Genomic DNA, 26,294 nt, shown 5'->3' on the forward strand with positions numbered 1-26,294 from the left:
TTTTAAAAATTTACAACAATATAATAAACTCAACACAAATTTGTTTATGACCGTAACAAAAATGTTTGTGTGGTTTTAAAAATGTAATTTTGTTAAATGTATGTATAAAAAATAATTATATTATCCAAACCTATGAAATGATTAGCCTAAACGTTTTTCTTAAATGCTTTAGTCAGATATCATCAGTGTTACTTTGATACAAGGGACGAGGAAATAATCTGTGCAATGGAGTTGGCAGATTCACCTTTTACAATTTGCCTGTGGTCACCAGACACAGAATGAATATTTAGAGAACCCTTGCATAGCTGTGGAACAAAAAAAAAATATTATTTAAAATTCAAAACAGCAATATTCAACATTAACCAATAAATGATAAAAAAAAAAAAAAAAATCAACAAAATGATAACTATTTACACATAGAGTAATACTATAAGAATCTAATATTTACTGGTTTTAATCCATAGTCGGGCCCAAGAGATACAAAGTTGTCTTTGGCTGTAATTAATGTGACGTTTCCATTAAACTTCTGTACGGGTTTATAGTAGAATGAAACAAACAGTTTGCCGTAGAATAGTTTTGCAGCAGTTTTAAGTTCATCTTTGTTTAAAGGTAAATCAGACAAAATATTAACAACTTCTTCTAATTGTTCTTCTTTTGTCTTTTTGGTAGAGATTTGTTCAAACACCTAAATAAATGTAACCATTTGATATAACATGTACTACATAGAAATATGTCAAATATTGCAAAATAAATTAATTTAATCTTACCACTTGGTAGTCCATTTCCTTGAAGAGCAATACGAAATAAGTAAAGGCATCTCTATGATCAACTTTGTTGTCAGAATGACGGTTCTTCATTGCATTTTCATGAGTCAAAACATAAGATGGAGAACCATCTAACAAAACTAGGCTAACTTTTTCACCAGCAGCTTCTAATGCAACACCAGTTTCAAAAGCAACAGATGCCCCAAAAGAGTACCCAACAAGGTTGTATGGTCCAGATGTTTGGATTTCTTTAATTTTCTACAACATTCAGCAAATACAGTATTAGATGCTATAACATCACTATTAAGTAAAATTATTACAACTCACAGCAATAAAGAATTTGGCCATAGATGCCATAGAATCGATAGGAGCATCTTCAGTACATTGAAGTCCATAAATGTTATAAGGTAATTTAGATGCTACTTCTTCTAATGCAGACACAAAACCTTCAATAGCGCTGAACATAAACACATTAGGTTTATTGCTTTCACCCTTTTTCATGTTAACAACAGTTTCTAGAGGAACTAAATTTTTATTGAATTCAACCTAAAAAACAATACAAAATAAGGTAAATAATAAAATAAACATAAAAAAACCCATTTACAAACCTGATTGTTTCCAGCAGTTACACCATTAGCAACTTCAATTACTTCTTCACTACCATCATTTTGAAATTCTTGCAACTTTTTAACTGTCAAAGTTCTAATTTCTCCAACACTCAACACCAAATCATAGTTTCTTTCTAGTGTTTGTTTGATTTCAGCTCCCATCAAAGAGTCCATACCCAAATCGGCCAATGTGGCTGATGCGTTAATGTTCTTGGTATCCTTGATACCAAGGATATTGGCAACAGCCTCAATAAGGCTCACTTGATTAGCACCACCTGAACCGCCCTTCCTCTTCTCAGCTAATACCATTGAAGCCAAAACAGGTTGTGGGTGTTGCAAAAATATATCAAATGAACTCAAACATGATGCCATACGCTGAGGTAATGTACCACCAACAACTGTGTCATTTCCACCCATTGTTTCCATAATAAGACCAACATCTCCAATTGCTCCCCATTGTATAGCCAACTAACAACAATTAGAAAATCATTAGTTTCAGATTAAAATTGCATTATAAGATATGTTATCTATTTAAAAATGGCTTACTCCTGGCAGTCCAGCATCTTGTCTAGCTTCACAAATCCTTTCCATAACGGAATTGGCAAAACCATAATTGGTTTGTCCAGCATTACCACGTCCACATGATACAGATGAAAATACAACAAAGTGGTCTAGTTCAGGGCAAGATTTCCTGGTAACAACATCCAAATTTTTAGTTCCAATCACTTTAGGTTTGCTTACAATTTCAAAATCTTGTGGAGTTTGATTTTCCAAGAATGCATCTCTCAACACCTAATAAAATTATTAATGAACAATTAATATTATTAAAATGAATACACTAAAATAAATTATAATTAAGTAGCTTCCTTAAAAATATATTTTATTGTAAATAATTGATGAATACATTTGTTAAGGACTACACAAAAGGTAAGTATAAAGATATTTCTATTTAAAATTGTTATATTCAATATGATGTATTTAATAAAAAATAAACTATCAAGCTAACTAAAATATAAAATATCAATATAGCTAATACAATTATTTAGATTACTTACAGCAGCCAAGTTGAAGATTCCTCCAACTGGTCCTAATTTATTACTTTCATCAATTAATTGTTGTGCTCCATTTAAGGTTGAACAGTCAGCTTTAGAGATCAGTACATTAACTCCTTTATCTTTCCACATACTAACACAAGAAGCTTGATAACCTGTTGTAATTCCACTTCGAGCAGTCAAAACAAGGTTCTTGGCACCTCTGACAACCAACCAATTGGCCAATTCTAATCCAAATCCTCCGAGACCACCAACAAGGACATAAGTCTTGTCTGGGTTCATGTATGATCGTGGGATGGAAGTGAATAATTTTGTGGTAGGCTTAGTCACTTCTGTTGATTCTTCGTCTCTAATTTTCAAAACTACTTTTCCGATATGTTTACCGGATCCCATATACCTAAAGGCTTGTTCAACTTGAGATTCAGAAAATATTGTAGCTGGAAGAGGATTAACAGCACCATTCTTTATTCCTTCATTAAGCAATCTTACAACTTCTTTCTTGTCATCATTTTCGGACTTTGCATCAAACAATGAATCCAAAAGAATTCCATGGAATGTAGTGTTTTTCAAGAAAACGGACATTCCCAATGGAGAATTGTTTGACAAATCTAGTTTTCCAATTTCAAGGAAACGACCATCCTTAGCCAAACAACGAACAGAAGCTTGAAGTTTATCTTCAGCCAATGAGTTCAAAACAAGATCTACACCTCGTCCTTTGGTTTCTCTTAGTACATGTTGTTCAAAACTGGTGTCACGAGAGTTGGATATATTTTTGTCAGTTAACTGAGAATAAAAAAATTAATTAGAAATTACAAATTGAACACAAAATTATACAAGAATAAGTAAGTAGAAGTACCTGAGGGAAAGTCTTTTTTAAGAATGCCCTCTTATCTTTTGTGCCAACAGTTGTATACACAGTAACTCCCATATGAAGAGCAATAGAGATAGCTGCTTGACCAACACCTCCAGTACCTGCGTGAACTAACAACGAATCACCTGGACGCATTCGTCCTCTTACACAAAGAGCATAGTAAGCCTAAAAGAGTAAATAATCAAAATGTGTTAATACAATTTCCATCAGAGTAACAAATAATGCAATATCTTACAGTTCCGTATACAACAGGAATGGTTGAAGCTTGTTCTAATGTCCATTTGCTGGGCACTTCCCATAAGAAACCAGGATCAGCGAGAACAGTAGTTGCTAAACCTCTTGCAGCAAGCATACCCATGACTCTTTTACCCTGAGAGTTACGACCAGAGAACTCTAATCCAAGAATACAGTCCTTAAACAAATACCAAAAATTAATCATTTATTACTAATACAATGTTTATCAAATAAACATACTTGTCCAGCCAAATCACCAGGCAAAGCATCGGGAGGAAGTTTTCCTGAAGCCAACATTATGTCACGGAAGTTGAGTGGTGCATAATAAACAGTGCACAATTCTGTATTTGGATTGTATTCCGGTCTAAAATTTAACAACTGTATAAGTTAATGTAATTTATTATAATTAAATAAAATATTCTCACTTGAAATATGTCAATGGACCTTCAATCCATTTCAAACTACTCAAATCTCCACGAATCAGAGCATTGATATATGCATGCTCCACTTGTAATGTTGGTTTATCCTGTTGGTTTTCTAATTTCAAATGCCTCATTGAACCCCACACTCCATTAGGCTTCAATATGTTGCTTAGTAAATCCTTTTTCAATTGATTTGCGTAAAGTGGAGCGGTTAATGAGAACTTTGGTGCTGTGGGGTCTTGAATGAACACTGATCTGACATTGTTACCACCGGGTTCTTGTTTGACACAGTTAACTAATCCAATTATTCCGTTAGTACTTTCTCCTTGAGCGTATAGGACTATGTTCTTGCTTGGATCAGTTTCAACAGTCTTAAGAGCTGATTTTAATGTCTCAACCCATTCATATGATTTTTCTGATACTTGAATTACTTCAGAAACGGGTAATTTTTCACTTAGCTAAGTAACAAATACATATTTAAATAAAATATATTAAACAATATAGTTTAGCAGGAAAATATCTCCATACCTTTCTTAGTAAGTAGAATATTCTATCATCAGCTGATGATTTGCTAATTAAAACAAGATTATTTTTCTCAATAGCGCTTTCAGGCACATTAATGGATTCAGATGTCAGTATAAAACCACCATCTTTCACGGTTTCTGCCAAATTATTCAGTAGATTTTCTGATTTTAAAATATCAAAAGCTATTGCAACATGTGCGTTGGATTCAATTGGACCATTTTCTAATGATTTATTAACCATTTTTATTTCCATTGGTCCCAAAAATGGAGCCAAAGCTTGTATTTGAGTTGTAGCCAACATTGCGTCCAACTAAAATCATACATGCATTATATACTGAGTGTTTATCTAATATTTTTTACTTATATACATACAGATATTAAAGGTTCAGATTCCAATATGTTAACCACAGTAGGCATATATATTCCTTCAAATGGTTTGTCACCTCCAAACTCAACTACTTTCACTTTCATTGCACCCGCACTATTTTCCAAAGCCACTTGTAGATAAGCAGCAAAAACATTGGTTACATCTGTTACTGATGAAACCTATAGAAATAAGAAATACATAATTTCAGAACTTATTTTTATTTTTTAATTATTAATTAATTATTAATATAATTTTCTGTTTGGAAAAAAAAAACATTTAGTACCCATGAAAGTGAAAATTACCTTATCAGTAGCATACGGTACAAATGAATATTTTTCCAATTTAGGAGCAGCTTGTGATTGTTGTCTTCTTGGTGCTAAACTTGCTTTCATACCACGTAATTCAATACCACCAGATTTGATAACATCAATATCTCTGTACATATAAACAGGAACAGCTGTGAAATAAATAATAACAATATAAATAACAATTATAAACATAAAAATATTATTAACATATATTAGGTTAAATTATACTTACTACTATTTTCACCTAATGCTTCAATATATTCTAAATGTTTAACTGGATCAATAATAACTCTTTGCATTCTTGTAGGCAGATATAATTCTTTCACTTTCAAACCCAAAATAGAAAATTGGAGCATTGTGTCAATAAAACTAATCCAGTTTCCAATCCATTCTAACTGTCCTTTAGTGCCTGTTTAAAAGTTAATCATTGTTAGTTTATTGTAATCAATGAAGTATTGAAATTAAGTAATCAATATATTATTAAATCTAAACATATTTCACCCCGATTATCAGCTTCTTTTACTCCACGGAACACTCCTTTATAATCATATCCTCTGAGTCCCAAATCTTTATATATATCTCCAGATTTTAGTGGTAATGAGTTTTCATCAACATAAGGTTCAGGTAATTCTAATTGTTCGGTGTCAATGTCATCAGGGACATAAATTTTACCAGTAACTGCAACTGAGCCTCCTTCACAAATCTCAAAATTGCCAGTTCCTTCAAAAATGTTGATGAGGAAGTTTACATTTCCTACATTTAAAAACAAATTAAAATCATTAATTAGTTAAAAAATTATTTATCAATTTGGTTTTAAAATAAAATGAGATTATTTTTGATATCATTTATTCCATTTAAATTCATATTTTATAAATTTACAAGTACATATTTTAAAAATCAATAATTACCATCTTTAGGCATGATGGTTGCTCGCAAAAATTGAACATTTTCAATAACAACTGGGAAGTCTTCAATGTTCTTATCTTGAAGTTTGGCAAAAGTCTGCCAAACTAAAGTCTATAAATGTAATAATATGTTTTTAAATAGTTTGAAATAAATACAATCATTTTAAGAAGATTTAATCTAACCAAGTATCCAGTAGCAGGGAATAAAACTCTGCCATCGATTGTATGTCCAGACAAGTATTGATCATCTTCATTACTTAGATCAATTTTGATGACAGATTCACCGGATCCAGCTTCCTATAATTTATCAATTACATACAATTTATTTTTAAAGAATTCTATTGTTCAATATCTAAAACGAATCAAATTATCATTTATCAACAAATGTGTATACGAAATTCACCTTTAGAGTAAAGTCTGAAACAAGCCATTCAACGGAATGGTCCCATTCAATCATTGATTGAATCATAGGTGTTCCACGAGCTACAGGATATGAGACAGCTGGGTATAAGTTTTTAATTTTTGGTTGAAGTCCAGCATTGTACAATCTATGGTTATCAATATAAAAAATTAATAATTTACTTCTATAAGAAAAATGTATAAAATTATCTCACTTTCCAATGGCAGATAATAATACAGAAATGTTTCCTTCAGAGTTAGTTGAACGCTTAGTAAGACCAATGCAAGAGCACTCTGGTCCTAGTGCTCTCTTTAAAATAGCTTGAAGTAATGCATGCGGTGCAATTTCTATAACTATAGCATTTTTTGGTACATGAGCAAGAGCTTCCTAAACACAAATATTAAAATTCAGAAAAATTTTCATGAATAAAATTAGCACAATTATTATTTATTATCTTACATGGAACAATACTGGAGCTAATAAATTGTTCACATGATAAGCAACTGAACTCAATTGAGCAATAGGTGTGTTCCACGATTCTTCAGGGATGGAAGAACTGATCCAACGAGAAGTACGTGGTTTCGGATTTGGTAAAATCTATTAATAAGTAAAATAAATAATAATGATTAATGGGTAATTATATATTTGTTTGAATTCATGTTTTTTTTTTTTTTAATATAATGGAGGAATATATATATATATATATATATATGACAATGAAATTTTATAACAATATAAGAAACTTACTCTTTCCAAACTGTTACGCAGTTTAGGTGCAGCATCAGCGATATATTTTGAATGGAAAGCATATCCAGAACTTTTAACTTCTTTTGCAAAAATTCCTTCAGCTTGTAAAGTCTTAACAAAGGCAGAGAGGCTCGCAGGAGGACCAGATACTGTTACGCTATCTACACTATTATGACAAGCAGCAATCAAGTCAGAAGGCAATCTCTTTTTAGTTTCTTCCCAAGATAATCCTTTAATTTTAAAACACTTTTAGTATTTATGTAATAAAAAAAACTATGTGCAGTTTGACAGAAATATAACTTACCAACAGCAGCCATTGACCCTTGTGGTAATTTAGATTCTAAAATACTACGGCCTCTCCAAAATGCAGCTAAAATTGCTTGGTCAGCATTAAATGTACCATCAGCATATGCACAACCAAGTTCACCGACCGAGTGTCCAATAACACCATCTGGTTCAATTCCAATTGATTTTAATAAATCAACTAATGCCACCTAATTATTTAAGAATAGTTAGTTAAATATATTTTATATTTTTATATTTTTGCATTTGAATAATAACCTGCATGGATGTTATTGAAACAAAAGAGTTAAGAACATTATCAAATGTTGATTCATCTTTTGAATTGAGAATGCTCAATAAATCTAAGCCTTCGACTTGGAGTACAGCTGCAGCTTTGTTAATGGCACGAGCAAATGGTTCCAATTGAAGAAGTCCATCAATCATACCAGCCCATTGACTTCCCATACCAGAAAAAATAAACCACACTGGTCTTTTATCTATTTTTACTTCCTACAAACCAATAATTGAATGATTTAAGAAATTCGAATAATTTAATATTAATATGAAGTTTACTTACAGACACTTCAGTAATAGATTTTCCGAGAACTGAATATCCTCTATAAGCATGTCCATTAATGTTGTTTGTATGAATGTCATGTAATAATCCAATTAACTCATCATCATTTGGTGTTTCAGAGACCTAATAAAAGGAAAAAATAAATAATTGCAATACTCTACTTATACTTATTTAAGGAACATACATTTTTCAACATATTGTCAACGGATTCATTTTTTCTTCCAGATACAGCAATTAAACGTGGTATATTATTCAGTATTGGAGTAGTTTTGGATTTAGGGTTGGACTTCAATAATACATGAGCATTAGCACCACCGAAACCAAAAGAGTTAAGAGCAACATAACTGCCACTGAAGTCCCAGTTTTTATTTACAACCTATAAGTTTAAATCTCATTAGATGTAACTTTAATAAAAAGTTATATCATGAATTACTTGTAATCTGCCATCTAATAATGCAGGAATGTCAGGGTTAGGGTTGGCGAAATGAAGATTTGCAGGAATTTTTCCCGATTCCAGAGCAATGACAATCTTAGCTAATGAGCACAGACCAGAAGCAGGTTCAGAATGACCCATGTTTGATTTAACAGAACCAATTAATAAAGGTGAGGTACGGTCTTTAGTGAAAAATTCAGCAATTGAGTTAACTTCTTGTGGATCACCAACCTAATATACAAAAATGACTTATTGACAATTAAATATTAACTGTTGTTGAATACTAATCTTACCTTAGTTCCAGTTCCGTGAGCTTCTACATAAGATACTTCAGATGGATGGACACCACACTTCGCATATACTTCTTGGATAAGTTTATTTTGCATTTTTCCACTTGGGAAGGTAATTCCTTGGTCTTTAAATCCATCAGTGTTGATAAGCGCTCCTTTAATTGTGGCATAATTACGTTTTGCAACACTAGCCTTTTGCAAGAAAACAGTTACCACAGCTTCACTTCTTACATACCCATTACCTACAGTTAAAATTTCCCAATTAAAATTAAAAATGATTAAAACTATCAATATCAAAAGATTTACCTGTCACATCAAATGCTTTGCACACTCCTTGTGGTGATAACATGCTCAATCTGTGAAATTGTAATGAAGTGGTAGGTTTTAGCAACAAATTAGAGCCTCCAACAATAGCTGCATCACACTGTCCACTTTCAATAGCATGCACAGCTTGTGACAATGCAACCAAACTACTGGAACAGGCTGTGTCTATGGCAAAACTAGGGCCATTAAAATCAAAAGTGTATGAAATCCTGTTGGCAAACATAGCTCGGCAACAACCCGTCAGTCCATAACCATTAATACGATCTGCCTGTCTAGTTATATAATCATCAGTCTCACTGTTAGATGCACCAATGTACACTCCAATTTTTTTTCCACGGACATCATCTGGGTTCACTCCTATTGAAATTATTTTTATTACAATTACCTAATTTGTATTATGTAAAAATGTATGAAGAACTACACTCGAGTTAAATAAAAATATGTAAATATTAAAACTAACCAGCATCTACAATACATTCATAAGTAGATTCTAAAAGTAATCTCAATTGTGGGTCCATAACTTCTGCCTGTTTAGCGTGAACTCCAAAGAAATTGGCATCAAAATATTCCAATCCTTTAAGTTTTCCAGTTCTTGATGGAAGGCCATAAAGACCTGAATAAATTCATAATGAAAAAATCTTATTGACAAAAATGTTTTCATATTAAATTAAATAATTAAATTTTTTTACCAGCTGGCCAACGTCGTTCATCATCATTGACCAAGTCTATACCGGCGAAAAGATTTTCTCTAAATTCAGCAATTGAATTAGATTCCGGAAAACGTCCAGAAATACCACTGATAACAATTTCATCATTTCCAGAATAAGAGTTACCATTTACAGCCCCATTGGTAGTGGCTTGATTAGTCTGTGGGAACCTTGCTGGCATTGTGCCTTCAGCTACTGTAATATAAAAAAAAAAAATATTTTTAATAACTTAACTTTTTATTTATTAAAAAATTAATTAATTTAAAAATAATATATAATAATAATATTATTATATTATAATAATTAATAGTAATAATTATAAACAATGATGATTATAAAAAATTATAAATAACCTTAGAAAATAATATCCATTAGATGTTATGTATAACCATTGATTACAAATATTTATAAATTTATAATGAATAATAATACTTCAATACTAAATTAAATTCATGCTGATTTTGTCAAATACACACCTAATGACATATGTTGCCTTCTTAGTATAATGTTTGATACCTAACTGATAATGTATTTTAATTTGGATTACATTGAGATGGTTAATAACTGTATAATAAATATAATAGTCAAATTGTATTGAAAATAAAAATATGAATAATAGATAAATGATAATTATACATATGACTACATAGTATGTAGTATCTGATGTACAATTACTTAGTGCAATACTGCATTATTTTGTATTTATAATCATAAATTAGTAAACCATAATAAAAAATAGTATGTTTAATTATTGTTTACAAACAACAGTTTAAGTAGAACAGAATTAATATTCACCATATAATAATTAGTAATAATTTAATACCTATTAATTCATATTCAATATATTTACATTAACATACATTTTATTTAAATATTAGCTTTTTTTAAATTATATGTTAAACTTCACTCTTATAAATAAACCATGTGGTGAATTTTGAATTGTTTTAAAATATAAAATATTAAGTTCCATTCCCCCCCCCCCAAAAAAAAAAAAAAAAACGAGAAAAACCTTCTAACACCAGAAACCAAAAAATTACATATTATAATATTATGTAAGTAATTAATTGTTTCACATAGTTATATAGCTATATTACACACAAATTATAACACAAACATATATTTAAATTTTAAATTCAATACTCTAAAAAATCTCTGAAAAAAGTGTGTTTTTAGAAACATTATATTGCATTTCAATGGTAATGATTGGTACATACAATAATTGTACAATAATACGGATAACATACTTCAAAAAACTAGTTTTTCTTCATTACTACTAAGGTCAAACTAGAATTCTAGATCAGGTTATTACCAGATATAAATAATTTAATAAAACCATGAAAAAGTTTCAATGTTAAAAAAACAGATTTTTCGAGATTTATTAGTCAAGAATTTTAAATATTGACGACCATGAGATGAAGTAAAATATAAATAAGTAATATGGGCAAGTTGTAATTGCGGAAATGCAATTAAATAAAAATTGTCAAATCTATCAGCGTAACTATGGTTGTAACAATAGAATACTAGAAAAACATTAAAAATTAATAAGATACTAACCAAAATTAATCACGCCACATGTTTGAAATGTTTACAATTAACACACGCGTACACAATACATATGCAACACGCACACACAAATCAACTCGATAAAAACGATTTATAAGTTAATTGTGTTGTTCGAAATACAATATATTAAGACCTTTTCAAACGAGTGTTAGTAACATAGAAGATAAATAATTTCATGTGACATTCATAGTTTTATACATCAATTTATGCATTTTGTAACGAGAAAAACAAAAACTGTAGTCATCCTAACTTCAGCAAAAAGATTTTAGAAATCGTATTAAACATTAGTTGTACGATATTTAAATTTAAATCATGTTTAATCCATCCAAATTTCAATTTTCGTTTTGATGTGTCACTCGCGTTGTAAGACGATATGAAACGTCTCGTTGAAACCTATGAGAAAAATAGTTGTTAAGTCACGTGTGCCAGTAGCAATGTGCAACGTCGGACGGTTTGTGACCATTGAAACCATGAACGGTAAAATATATAGTAATCTAGATATAAATCTATAGTCTCACCAGTTGGACGGATATAATAATCTAAATTCCAAGAGACGACAACGATAGACTTAAGTCGTCAGGAAACAATGCAGAAACAATGTACTCGTCGTCATCTCGAATGGAGGGGGGGGGGACAATTAATGATTATAATAAAAACTGTTAGCGATTAATTCCGTGACATGCAATTAATAAGATGTACGTACTATTATCGCTTAGTTGGAATAACTATTATACAATTACAACGCGGAATTATAAGGAAAATAATGTATTTGTGCGTCGTCTAACAAAAATTCACAGTGCTATTTGATGAAGAACGCATTTCCCCCCCTCTTTCAAATTGCACTGCCGAGACACCAAGACAATCTTTGTAGTGTAAACTGTTTCGTATACGATTGAACAATTGTATTGGAATAGATTAAATTCGCAAATTAAGTTACGTAACACAATTGATTTGCATGAAAGTCGCACATTAAAAATATCATACTCCAATCTAGAGTATTTACAAGAAAAAATGTTTACCTCACTGAAAATGTCTAAAGGGTATGAAACAAACAAAAATGTACAACATCGAATTAAATGTTGTATGATATTAATGATTTTAATATTGTCGTTACTCAGTTTTTGAACGCAGCCGAAGTATCATCAATTGATTAGGTACATATAAATTTCATCATCCACACCACCCTATCACAAAATCGAGCTAAGAAAATCTGTACTCAATTTGGAAACCGGAAGGTAAACAAATTTATACAAATATTTAAAAACTACAATGTTCGTGAAAACGAGAATTTTTCTCAAAACAGTAAATACCTACATAAATAGTGCATAGCACTCAAGCAATTACTGATTAAAAAATGATCATGCTATAACGGAAGATAGATTTATGATGTTCGTGCGCCGTTCAATTGTCTACGGAGTAGAACTGAACTATTAAATTGATTTAATTAATATACATCGCGTTATCTGCAGCTCGAAAAATGATAAGGGGAACGCTGTTATCAAATAAGGTGGATGATGAGGAGAAGAACCGAGAAGTTGAAGCGTGCCTAATCTCAAGTATTCGTTTGATTATTATTAATATTCTTACCCATGCCGTTACTGCTGTAGATATTCGTTAGTAGTGTCACTCGTTAGTGTTAGCACGACGGATGAGTTTTGAACGGATTGCCAGGTACTATTTTCTTCTCTACAAACACTTATGCGACTTTTAACCGACCGAAGAACGTGTGTTTTAATCGTAACTCTGTCCACGTGTATAAATTTTCGCCGCGTCAAAAGCGTCAAACGCCGATTTGGTTACACGACGACGACAATATTATGCGATATTATTGATTAAAATATAAAAACGTAGAGTAGAAAATTTGCAACACAACACGGTTGAACAAGACTGGAGTCGGTTGGTCAGGGCACAGGAAAATGTCTTGCGATGTTTGCTGCGCAGTGAATCATCCACGGGTCGCCAAACGAACGAAATGATATCTGTCGGGAATCGGCGTAGAACGTGAATAGAAAGAGAAAAAAAACCGTTTCTGCCGGACGGCGGCAGAGCGGTGCAAGGGAGGAAGTGGCGTGGCCTGAGGATACTCGGTGGCGTGATACCGGAACAGGCGATCTGATTGGTCGTGGGATCGTTGGCACACAGACACTCATAAACACAGAAACACGCGCCCGCACGCACACAGACATAGACCACTGGCAGGCGCAGGCATGCTGTCGGGTTTTTGGTATCCTCGGCCGCCGCAACAAGCGCTGCCGGTACCGCGCGCCGCCGCCAACGCATCACAAGGTCAATAACGTAGCGAGATCTGCCGGCGGCGAGCGCAACAGTCATATTTACGCACCGGTTTACGCACAGCGCACTGGGTCATCAGAATTTCGACATAACTACTGTTTTTTTTTTTTTTATTTTCCCTCCCCTATTGGTCGTTCACTGTCAAACTCGTTTCTTACTTTTACTCCCTCTTACCGATTATCCGGTTCGGAAGAAGAAACTGAGAAGTTCAAGGCAGTTGGGTATAATAATGTTGTATATTAAAATATAACAATATTGTTACGATAGGTTAATGGGATATTTTCGTTTCTCTCGCCACCACCTTCCTTCCTTAGCCGCGTGTTACTGGAGTTTAAACGCAGGACCACGTGTAGGAATTCGAGAATTTTCTATGGACTGGGTCTTTCGTTGATCGTAACCCAAGGTTAAGGGTTGGGTGGTCTTGTTTTCAGATCACATATCTACGTCGTTACTTATTGCAACTCTGCAAATTACCCATCCTACGCGTCCGTAGTTTCATTATTCTCGTAGAGAAAAACAAATCATTGTATAAATGCTTTCATTTTTAAAATTACTTTGAAATTAATTTTACTTTTATTTTTAAAATCGTTCAATGTTTTAACGGAATGTATTAGTTGAAATTACAAATGAACTGTAATTATAAGGTCTTAAAAATATGCTTATCATTTAAAATTACACGTAATTACTAATAATTTATTAGCATATTTAAAAATAAGATAAAATAATGAATTATTCAATGTTCAGTAGTATAAAATGTAATTTTATTATATTATACGCTATAATTTATAAATATCTTAACTTTAGTTACCGACAAGAAATAAAATCTCAACACTTCTTACAGTAAACATCACACTGGAAGCTGATAAACAATTATACTAGTATAATAACTTTTAAATTAAGTGCATTTTAAATTCCCTACGTAGACAACAGTTTGTATTCAATACAAAAATTGCATACTTATGCCAATTACAGTTTACTGTGTAAATTGTAAAAAATTATAAATAGTATTTATTGAATATTATAAAATAAACCATTTATCAGAAGGAAAACAATTTTCCTAAAATATAACTATTATATTTTTTTGTAAATGTACAATAATGAAAAATTTAAATATTACTTAAAATACTGCTTTATCGTAATCGAAATAAATATAATTATTACATTTGAAGTACTTCTTGAAAATAAATCAATAAAAACAATTAAATTGTCAATTCGCTATAGAAATTTATTATATCTATGAAAAAATATTTTCTAGATGATTCATGTATATATATAGTTCAAGTTTAAGAAAATAAAATAGATTTGAGAAAATATAAATAACAATTTAAAATACAATTTACTTAGTTCGTATTAACAATAAAATTTGTATATTCTATTCTAAATGCCAATATTTCAAAATAATATCAATTAAGTTGTGATATTAGTAAACAAATTACTGATGCCGTATATGTGAGGACATTATAAAACAGAAATTGATTAAACTAAAATTATGAGCAATAATGTTTATTATAATTATAACACATTAAATAGCGATAAATATTTGTAAATTAATTAGTTTTTTTTTTTTTTTATCAAAAATATAATGAAAAATGTAAATATAAAAGACCTTACCCAAGGTTTAATACAGAGAAATCATGGCCTTTGTTTTCTCTGAAAATCAGAAATATACTCGCCACCGACAAGGGCGTATTTGAGTTGTGGCCATGGAGGTGGAGAGGGTGAAACTAATTTTTCTTCAATACAAACTTAAAAATAATTTACAGTTTATTACCTACAGCTCATGTTCCTGTTATAATGATAACATATAATGATAGACTAGTAATTTATATTTTTAATTATTTATATATTACATTTTTTAAATAAATCAATGTATTATGTATAAAAAAAAATACGAGCCATGGGGAGGGCAAATACCCCCTTCGCTCCCCTCTCAAATACACACTTGGCCACCGATAGGTATTTCTTCAGGTGGCGAGAGAGTAATCGTGGGTTTACCCATGGGTAAAATCTCTCGGGTATGATGGACAATATTAATTCCGTTTAATTTTAAAAAAGCTGCCGATGGTCGGATGGTCAGTGAGACTGTCAGCCTACCTTCTGGTTTTTACGTTTTTGAGGATCCTAATATGTAGGTAAGACTAATGTTGATATATTTTTTTAGGGTCGTTTAAAATGAAGCCCTCTCTCAAAAATTTGGAATTATACTCGTATATCATGCTTAGATATATTATATTTTAAAATGAAAAAGTAGATGTTTATGTAATTTAATAGTTTTAAATAATTTATCAAATACATTTTTATCATATTGGCTTATTTTGTTTTGCTTAATTTTACTAGAATATAAACACAAAATAAAAAAGGAAACATAAATGGGTTCAAACATGTTTAAATTTATCGAATGATATAACATTAATTTCGCGAACTAAATAACTAAACCTACACCAACAAGCAAAAAAGAAAAAAATATAAAACTATGAAAATATTTAACTGTTACTTTATAATTTATTATGATTTATGCATAAAAACGAAAATCGATTTCCTCAAATTAGTGGTGCAATCATTCTAAAAAAAGTTTGTCCTTCAATTATATTTAAATAAGTATAATTAAATTATTTCATAATGAATTAACAGGTATCATATTTTTTAATAATATATAAAATAATATTGATATATAATTTGTGTTAAAAAAAAAAATTATTTTCTAAATATTAATACACTTCGTACTAATCATTTTACAAACGTAAAAATTCTTATCATGGGTTAAATATAAAGGAAAATAAAATAAGGCATAATTGTATGCAAAGTATTGTATTAATTTAGGTTCGATAAACTTACATGGACAATACAATTTTACAATATAAAATATTCGCCATCCATTGCCTTTGTATTATTGTAACTTTTTGGACAATGGATTTAATATATAGAATATTTCATAAATAAATGTATTCGAGTTTTACATAATTTGACCACGAATTGATCCATTATATTTTGTTTGTATTGTATTTATTAGCCTAATAATTAAATTATACAACAAATAAATAAAAACATTGGGTTGACATCATCTATTGAGTATTAATAGTTTAACGTGTTAATGTCAAAAAAGTACTTATTTAATATTTTAAATTTTAAATAGATTTATATTGAATAATATAGTATCTAACACTATTGATGTAGATTATTTAAAGTATCTTGGAATAATGTACACTAGTCTACTTATAAGAATTTATATGAAAAACTGTAAGTATTATCCTGGAAAATTAATTAGTTGTACAAAAGGAAACCAACGAAGCAATGACTCATACACTTCTTTACTATAGATCAATAGGAGGAATGCTTAGCAGTGTGAACATTATTTCTGCCAATTTAATGTATTAAATATTCCTAGAATACAGCGTATATTTTTTTCAACTTTTTTTACAATAAAATTAAGTTTCTAGAATATAATAATGTAAAGTACGTTAATGATTTGCATATAAAGATAAATGAAATAAAAAATGTAGTACTAACTAGAGATGTAATGTATATTCGAATATCAGTATTCGATGCTACAATACCTATTATTATTAAATGTTTTGTGTTGCGCGAAAACTTAAACGAATAATTTTCGTTACGTATTGTATTGTAGCATCGAATACTGATATTCGAATGGTCGAATAATTCCCATCACTGGTACTAACTGAAACAATAATTTAGTATGGATCGTATTATTAATCCCATTAAAGCAAATGTAAAAGTGTAAATAATTTATAGTTAATATCCTTGTAAATACATTTACATAGGTATACTGTTTATAATATAGCTGTCCACTAATAGAATTGTACTACTTTTTGATCATTCCAACGCTGGCCCATCAAATAACAATTGACTCTAATTAATTATTATAAATGATAGGTAATTTGATCCATTGTTATTAAGTATATCATTAACATACTGTATAATGTAACTGGAATATATGTAATAAAAAATTATAATGAAATTATACACGATATAACGAACTAACCAACTTTTCCGAAAGAATATAAAATTATTGTATATACATATATATAGATTGACATCATCACTAGACAAAAACACATCTACATATTTAAAATAACATGATTTGACATATACATTTTAAAAGCTTTAAAAATAAATTTATTGAATGATTTAACTTCAAATAAGTATATAAATAATTGAATGTTTATGTTCCAAAAAAATATTAATCGATTTCAAAATTATATAAACATAATAACATACTTCCAAATGTAAAATAATTTTGACTGGTTTTATATGAAAGAAAATATTATTATTATACACATAAGCATTATAATAGTTTAATGAAAAATCAAATTTGTAATCCATGAGTAATTATTATTCAATAAATATTTTCAGAATTAATTCAGGTCACTTTTAGAATGATTGTTATCTTAAGGTTTTAAACAGATAGTAGGTATAAACAGACAAACTTTACATTAAATACGGTTTAATTAAATAACACAGAAACAATGTTTCAAATCACTAGTAGATAATAATTAATATAATAATATATAATTTTAATTTATATACTATCTACAAGTAATCTGATAATTTTAACAGATCAAACATACTTATTTAATTTAGTTTAATTAATTTTATTTTTTTATATTAGTAGATTTATCAGTAGATAAGCTAAATGTTCAGATATTTAAAAAATTACGGGTGTTCTTATTTTTTCCATTTTAGAATAGCTAACTATTTCCGCTATAGCTAGTAAACACCATAAAGATAAGAAAGCTCCAGTATTTAGGTCACATAATGAGGAATGAAAGTAGGTATACAATATTTCAAGCCATTTTGCAAGGGAAAATATATGGAAAAAGAGGCTCTGGCAGATGAAGAAAATCATGGCTTCATAATCTAAAGGAATGGTAAGGAAAGAGTTCATCAGAGTTGTTTCGCATCACTACCGACAGAGAGAAAATAGCTGGAATGGTCGCCAACATTCGAAATCGGATAGGCACCTGAAGAATAACTATTTTCAAATAATTGACAAATTGACTTAGAAAAATTATAAAATATTTGGTGTAAGAGGAGGGGATACAGATCTCTTGGTCTCCCTCTCTAAATTAAGGTTATTGGTAATGTAAACACTCCCTCTTTTATCTACTTCAATAATGATATTATTTTGACAACTACAATGTATATACACCGTATTTGAAGATGAGAAATAGAGTACGCTAAAATCACCGCTCTAGAGCTACACTTAAGTTCCATTGATAACTGTTTAATACCTAGTCCTGTAAATTGAAGTCCATGATTTGAACTTTGAAATATATATATGTGGTTATCGATGATTTACATTGTCGATAATTTTTAACATACAAGTAGATATTTGACATTTAAAATACAGAATACCTATGCCATGTGTTTAGGATAAAATATAAATTTAATAAACAATATCAATGACTAGTGTACACATGAATATTATACATTTTATGATTTATATTATTTATGTATACTTATGCATTAAACCACGTCAATGAAAATGATAGAATTTAACGATTTTAAAATTTAGTACCTATATAAAATTAGTTTGAAATACTGTATTTTTATATCAAACCTCACCAAAAAATAACTGATAACTATCATTAATTGTACTTTTATACTTTAAACTATCTTTTGTAAAATAGAAACTACCATAGTTTTTCAATTTTTAAATCAATAATAACAGTTAAAATAAAATGAATTAAATTATATAGATACTTTTTTATAAATATTTTGAACACAACAATTGCAATTTGTTAATCAAACAAAGTAGAAATTTGGTCAGTATTTGTAAGTATTAAAATGATTTAAAAAAAAAAAAAATTAAAATAATTAAAGCATAGTATCATAGAACTAGGAATCCTCACTTTATATATATAATATAATGACAAATTAAGTATAGTTAAAATAATTGAACCAATGTTTTTTTTATTAAAATCATGAATATAAAGCAAACTATCATAATAAAATTTCAAACAATAAACGTTCTATACTTATTATAAGACCAGCACGAGTGAGAGTAAGAAAATATAATAATAACAATAAGCCCGACGAAAAAAATCTATTTGATTTTGAAAATTTGAATTTAAAGTTTCTAATATAAAATAATATAATATTTTAACAAACTTTGTACAATATTAAGCGAGATATAAAAAATGGAGTGCAACTTACTTGTTAAAATATCAGTAGGAATTAATGAAACGATGAAATATTTATTTATAATGCAAGTATAGTAATCCAATTACGCCAAAATGCGAAAGATTGACACAAACTGGGCTGGCACTGACGGAGTGGTGTGCACAGACGAACGGCGTTAATGCGTGTTTTTAATTTCGATATCGACAATCGTTATCAGCGGTCGGGTGCACGACCAAAGGAAGAAAAGGCCAATTATATTGTGCTCAACTTCGTGGAGAAGGAGACCATTACAAAAACTCGTAAGTTATGCACGTAAATGTAAAATAATATGTGCGCACACTTTACCTGCACGTAGGTCTTAATACGTTTTTAGGAAACGGCGGAGGTAACGGTCAGGTCAACGAGATAAAAAAAAGAGCACAGTAATAATAAAATATATAATAATATTATATACGTACAACAGAAAAATACTGTTTTAACACAAACTTAATACCATACCAAGGGCAAATCAATGTTAAAATATTGTACACTCGATAATGATGGTACAAGGAGAAGCCGTTTGTCCAAATATTAATAAAGTGTAATAATATACCCGCGTACTATATTATACTGTTATGGTCTTTCAGTTGCTTTGCCCTTATTAATCTACCCTTATTAATCGTTGTATATAAAATCAAGTCTAAACAATATTAATATAGAGAAATCAATGCTACACGTTGTCCGAATAAAGGAGGTTTTTCTTATATATTTGAATGAAAAAAAAAATCAATGAAACTATAACCGCATGTCTAATGCAGTCATACTACCACCTTCAATATCACAGACATAATGTTTACCATTTTAGGTCGAGAAAACCAAAACAAAAAAATAGTCACAGATATCAACAAAATTATTTGCCCTGTACGGATGGCAATGTTAGTTAAATAATAACCTTGCATATAATATTCGAACGAAATAATTAAATCCAACAGGTTTTAAATTCGAAAAGTTTTTTTCTTTTTATGGTTGCATATAAGTTGATTCCCGTGTAGGTACTTTTTTACTTGCACTGATACCGGCGAATTAATTCCGTAGCTGTGTACAAATAGATTCACGTAATTATTATTTTGTTGTTCATTAACGAAAAAACAGGTATTTTATTGAATTTTATTCTTTATAAGTTTATGTCAATTTATTTTAGACATTAGTTGTTGTAGTCGAACATACTATAATTGTATACGCGTTCTCCAGTACCACTGCAGCTGTTAAGTTCAACATAAGTTAGTAGTGTCGTCGTTTGCAGTCAATTTCTGAATAAATATGGAGTTTATAACAAGCGAAAAGTATAAACCATTAATACTGATAGATGCATATCAGTATTGTTTTCATAAAATGCTATCGAAATATATCCAACGTTGGATTTCAGTAAGATTTTAGTAAGTGTTATTTAAAACTCAATTTTAGTAATAAAATTGCAAAAAACAATATCAATCATAACAATGACAAAATTGAGAAAAGTATTATTAGGTGGCAACCCTGAGTAATTGTTTAAAGAGGAAGGCCGTGAAAAATATTTTTGAAAATTTTGACAATTAGTCATATTTTAATTAATTATGTTATATTAATTATCATATTACCATGATTCAAAATATGAAAACGCTTAAAAAATAAAAATAAAAATAGTTTGGGAAACTCCTTGTGTTTTGGTCAACCTCCTCATGGTATCTCCTAGGTAACGCTAAAAGGCCGAAATTATTCATATTTGGAAATCAATCCATACCTGCTTTAAATGAACCCGGGAATCAATTAATTGATACGCCCCCAAATTAACCCGGGAATCAACATATACATAAATTACGTCTCAGGAATCAACTCACCAACATAATTGTTTTTCACCTTTTAAAATTTTTTTATTTATTCTTCAATATATCATGAAAAAATGAAACAAAGAAAATATGTAAACATTACGTAAACAAATTTTACGTGCAAAAACATACACCGATTCAATTGATCATAATTATAATTTATAAGACATGTTTTATTATACAGGTCAGGTAGGAAATATTCAAGGACTGTCAAGTCCGGAATATTATTGTATTAAGTAGTCCAAAACAATACCTACTGAAAAATTTAAAAAATAATCAACTATTTAAAAATTGATGATACTACGAATATCCTATGAATTACTGATTTTATCAATTTACCATTTCTGATCGTGGGCAAATTTGAGATTTATGTTACTGATTTTCAATTAAATACAGTTTAAACTTTTTGATGGGAAACAAAATAGTCACGCGATTTTAAAATATACACACGATTAATAATTGTACTAGTATAGGAAAGAAAATACGTTTTTATACAAATAATATAATAATACTAGTTGGCCTCATAACATATTTATTTTTACAAGTTAATTATTATCTAAATTATATCTAACAATAATTATTATGGTTTGTAATATACAAAGAAACACAAATGTAAACATACGATTCATAAATTCAATAATATTAAACTTAATAAGAATCAACAAAGGTCCAATGACAAATCTAATAATGATTCGAGTGTAAAGGAACCAGTTTTTCTTTTCGTCCTACAATTTGATTTGAATAAATTTTTTACAAGGTCTATCATGATTCAATGAACATATGATCTTCAAAATGAAAACCTGATTTAAATATAGTGATATTCAAATGGTTATAGTAAATAAACTTAACCAAATTACTATCGTAATCACCTACCTTTCATAAAGGATGTAAGGAAATAGTATCGAAATCACTTTATTATCACTTCAGTGTCAGTCCAATTTATAATACCTACTGCTAAAGGTTAATACAGACCGCTCACACTACAAAATCACTCATTTAATGACAATTGCCAATAAATAATTATAAAAATCAATAATGAGGAATTTTATTTGAGTCCTTAATTTTTTTAAGAAACATTCTTTACAATGATCTATTAAATTGAATGGAATTGTTTTTCAATATTTACAATTTATGTTTGCTGGCAAGTTATATTAATTACTTAACGCTTAAATACACACAGTGTCACCTCATTTTATTTAGATTCGCAAAACAAAGGCACGAAATACGAGAATGGTATGAATGTTGGATTACTTATAAGTATAAGGTATTTAAAAAGCAAATAATTATTAAACTAAAAGTAACCAAAAATAAATTAATAATAATAATAATAATAATATATTTTAACTAAGATGGAAATTTAGTGGACAAATATCAATAAAAATCGTCGTATTAATGTGATAATTGTAGTTCAGACGAAAAACTATTGCTCAATGAGTTTATTGCAGTTATTGCTTCATTGGAAAATGAAGCAATTATGTGTATCGAAAACCCATCCTAAATAATTTAACCCATAAATATTAAAATTAACGGGTCCAAACAAAATAATATTTTACATCAAACATGTCAATTATATATTACATTATTCAGTCAAACAACATTACCTATCCATCCCAGTTTAGTTATGAAGCAGCTGCTTCAATAAAACCCGCATTTCATCGCCACTGTAAATGACAATAACTACTAATAATCGAACAGAAGACGTGTTTTACAAATTTGTTATCTACTTATGTTATTAATTGAATAATAGCTGCTGCTTACATGATAATATGCTGATCGTTCGATATACATATAGTTAATTTCCACGACTGTTGTTTGTGTACAAATACAATATTACAATTCATTGGGCCAACTATTTATCAACTATTGAAAACCTACGATGACACACATGTACGAGTGCATATGCTAAATTTTAATCACTTAAATTGAACGTACACATAGATAGTATAGCTGTTTAAAGCATCTTAATATCAATATTAAATACCTATATAATATAATATACGTTTCGTGTTTAAGAATTATGATGGTATGTAATTTCAGGAAAAAAATGATATAACAGGTACGATAAATAATATGTAATACGTAATTTCAATTTAAAAAGAAAATTAGCGAAACTACCAGAGAGATAAGAAGAACGAGAAGCTATGTCTTATAAGTCTCCAATAAGAATTAAATAAAAATACAAAGAAGCTCCGAGCGCTTAAAACGAAGCTGAGATCGACGTTTTCGACTTTCTCGAGAGCTCAGATAGAAGTACGATTACGCGTATTACGCTTCACACGACATTAATGTTAATCCACAGACATATAAAACAACTAAATAGCCGACTCGATATTATTATTATAGTAAAGTCGCCATATACGAAGCTGAGAATGTTTATATTATTAACCTAACCTTATCACAGAAAATATTTATATTATAAATCATAATTCTTAAAAACTACAAATAATTCAAAATTTCATATGCAAATTTATTTCAAATTTAGTCTTTACTTGTAATCATGAAATTGTGAAATCGACATTTCCAGTTCACATAATATGTGATTTTGTGAATTTTAAATGTTTATCCAACATTGATACCTAACGGTCCTAAAACATAATGCTGGTTATATAAGTCCAATAAATATCCATTTATTATAAAACATTTTTTTGTTAAGTTTAATAATACAAATACTATATATGTATATTGTATGTATGTTTTAACGATATCATTTTTATTGTACTAAATAAAAACTTAGTATTTGACATTTGTTTTTAAATATTCACTATTTGCTACTTTTCTTACATTTCTAATAACTAATTTCAAGTATATTAAATAAAATAAAAAATGTTTGTTAAACTTCATTATTCATACAATATAATTCACCATTATTTACATCATTTAGTCCCAGTGTCACACATAAAATGTTTCTCACTGGGATATCAATCATGTATATTACATACACAGGTATATGATATTGTTATTTATTTTAATATTACGTATTCACATTATCAATGTAAGTTATCATTACAAAATTTGTAAACATTGCCAGCTCTGCATATGGCGGCCATGATTCATGTCCTCCCGTAATGTTGAGTAGGAAGTCAGCTATCTAGTTGTTTTATACATCAGTGGTCGTATTCGAATTAAAATTTGCGCGGCCCGCCGACCGGCACGAAGGTGATACCGTCGTGTGATATCGCGGTGATAGATTATACGTGATGAAACATGGAGGTTAGAAAAACGAACACGCGCATGAAAAGCCAAAGAGAGATAAGAGAATAATCACAGCAATAATTGTTAATCATTATATCCACACGGTATGTTTTACACGTGAACGGTTTCGTAACCGTAAGGTTTACTTAACGATATTGCGTTTCGGTACACAATGGCGTGCGAAGGAAGAGTCGTATGTAGCAGCTGCCGAAAAACAGATTGTATTCGATGTCGGGAATAGCGGAATCACAAGTTCTTTGCAATACATTTTCGTTTTGTAAATAATAAGGTTTGATAACAACGCGACTCTCGTTGACATCATACCGACGCACAGGACCCGCGACCCGCCCTACCGCGACACCGGCAACCAGGCGGGTAACGCGTAAACCGCGCAACGTGCACGCACCGAACCCGCGTGAAAACCATCGAATTACGTATTCACACGGCGTCGTCGAAGACCGCCGAGACGATGGGCATTAATATTTGGGATTAACGGAGGTTGCAGCCCACCGCGATGTGTTCGCACATATGGGAGAATAAATAAATTGTCGAGTAATAATAATTGATTACTAGTAATAACAATAGTAACAATATCTAAAGACGTCTTCGAATATCTATTACGTTGTACTAAATCATAGTATAATATCTTATGAACTCACGTGTTAACTATCTATGCGCTTCGCACTCGCAGCTGAGTCCGTTGCGTTCGATTGCCGGTGTGGCAAGCGAGTTTGTGATTCGTTTCTGCGCGCACGAGCTATTTTGTAAAATACGCACTATCGCGGTAGAGAGAAAAAAAAAAAACTGTTTTCAAAATACGATTTTAATTCGTTCAGACGGTCGTTGTCGTCGGTGGTGGTGGTAGTGGTGGAGACCGTGTGCGGGAGACACGTCTGCGTACCGTCGTGCGAAGTATGAAACTGAATGAACGTTCAGCGCATGCTATTGTTCAAATAGTGTGTACGCATCCAGAGACGCGTGAGTGGATTGGGCGTTGCGGACGGGACGATATCGGAGGTGGATTTCAGTAGGTTTTTTTCTTCTTTCTTCTTCTGCTTACACGCTACCGTTCCCTTCGCGAAATCCTCTATCTTATGCGCGCGACGCAACAATAATAAAAATACCCCGGCACGTGTTTGGTTTATACCTATGACGTGCGTTCCCCTTCAATTCTAATATTAATGCGAAAACACTGCACGTACACACAGAGAACGAGAGAGATAGAAATATCGCGATTTTATTGTACTACACGCGACGATGATGATGCACGGTGGCGTTGACGTATTTTTCTTGTCACCGCGTAATTATTGGACCAACTGATAGGGAATAGCTTACGTACCGGACGCCGGGCGGTGGCAAGGGAAACATATGGAAAAACGTATTATTATTGTTTACGCTTGGGCGAGCGATTCCATTTTCGGCAGAAACCGTACGACAGCGCCCCGGT

General features: G+C 30.3%; 1 protein-coding gene across 3 annotated transcripts; it reads right to left on the bottom strand.

Annotated features, from left to right (window-relative positions):
* On the bottom strand, nt 1–26,087 carry LOC112689517 (fatty acid synthase-like). Of its 3 annotated transcripts, none has more exons than XM_025563270.1 (32): nt 25,507–26,087; nt 9,798–10,010; nt 9,569–9,721; nt 9,091–9,465; nt 8,788–9,026; nt 8,495–8,725; nt 8,246–8,437; nt 8,062–8,184; nt 7,764–7,994; nt 7,507–7,696; nt 7,203–7,432; nt 6,915–7,052; nt 6,670–6,842; nt 6,459–6,603; nt 6,239–6,352; nt 6,059–6,167; nt 5,652–5,903; nt 5,383–5,559; nt 5,145–5,299; nt 4,848–5,021; nt 4,480–4,785; nt 3,955–4,409; nt 3,770–3,893; nt 3,531–3,707; nt 3,281–3,460; nt 2,428–3,207; nt 1,919–2,164; nt 1,373–1,840; nt 1,092–1,310; nt 768–1,022; nt 449–685; nt 1–305 (listed from the first exon to the last, which is right to left on the bottom strand). In XM_025563270.1, the coding sequence occupies exons 2-32, from the start codon at nt 9,994–9,996 to the stop codon at nt 189–191; spliced, it is 7,164 nt and encodes a 2,387-aa protein (XP_025419055.1). In that variant the 5' UTR covers nt 9,997–10,010; nt 25,507–26,087; the 3' UTR covers nt 1–188. The 3 variants fall into 3 exon arrangements, with proteins under 3 accessions (XP_025419055.1, XP_025419056.1, XP_025419054.1); XM_025563271.1 differs by lacking the exon at nt 25,507–26,087 and adding an exon at nt 19,845–20,005; XM_025563269.1 differs by lacking the exon at nt 25,507–26,087 and adding an exon at nt 12,966–13,451.
* Between the last annotated feature and the right edge of the window lie 207 nt (nt 26,088–26,294).

Source organism: Sipha flava, unplaced genomic scaffold, assembly GCF_003268045.1.
Source record: "Sipha flava isolate LNK unplaced genomic scaffold, YSA_version1 44_pilon_pilon, whole genome shotgun sequence".
Lineage (NCBI taxonomy): Eukaryota > Metazoa > Arthropoda > Insecta > Hemiptera > Aphididae > Sipha > Sipha flava.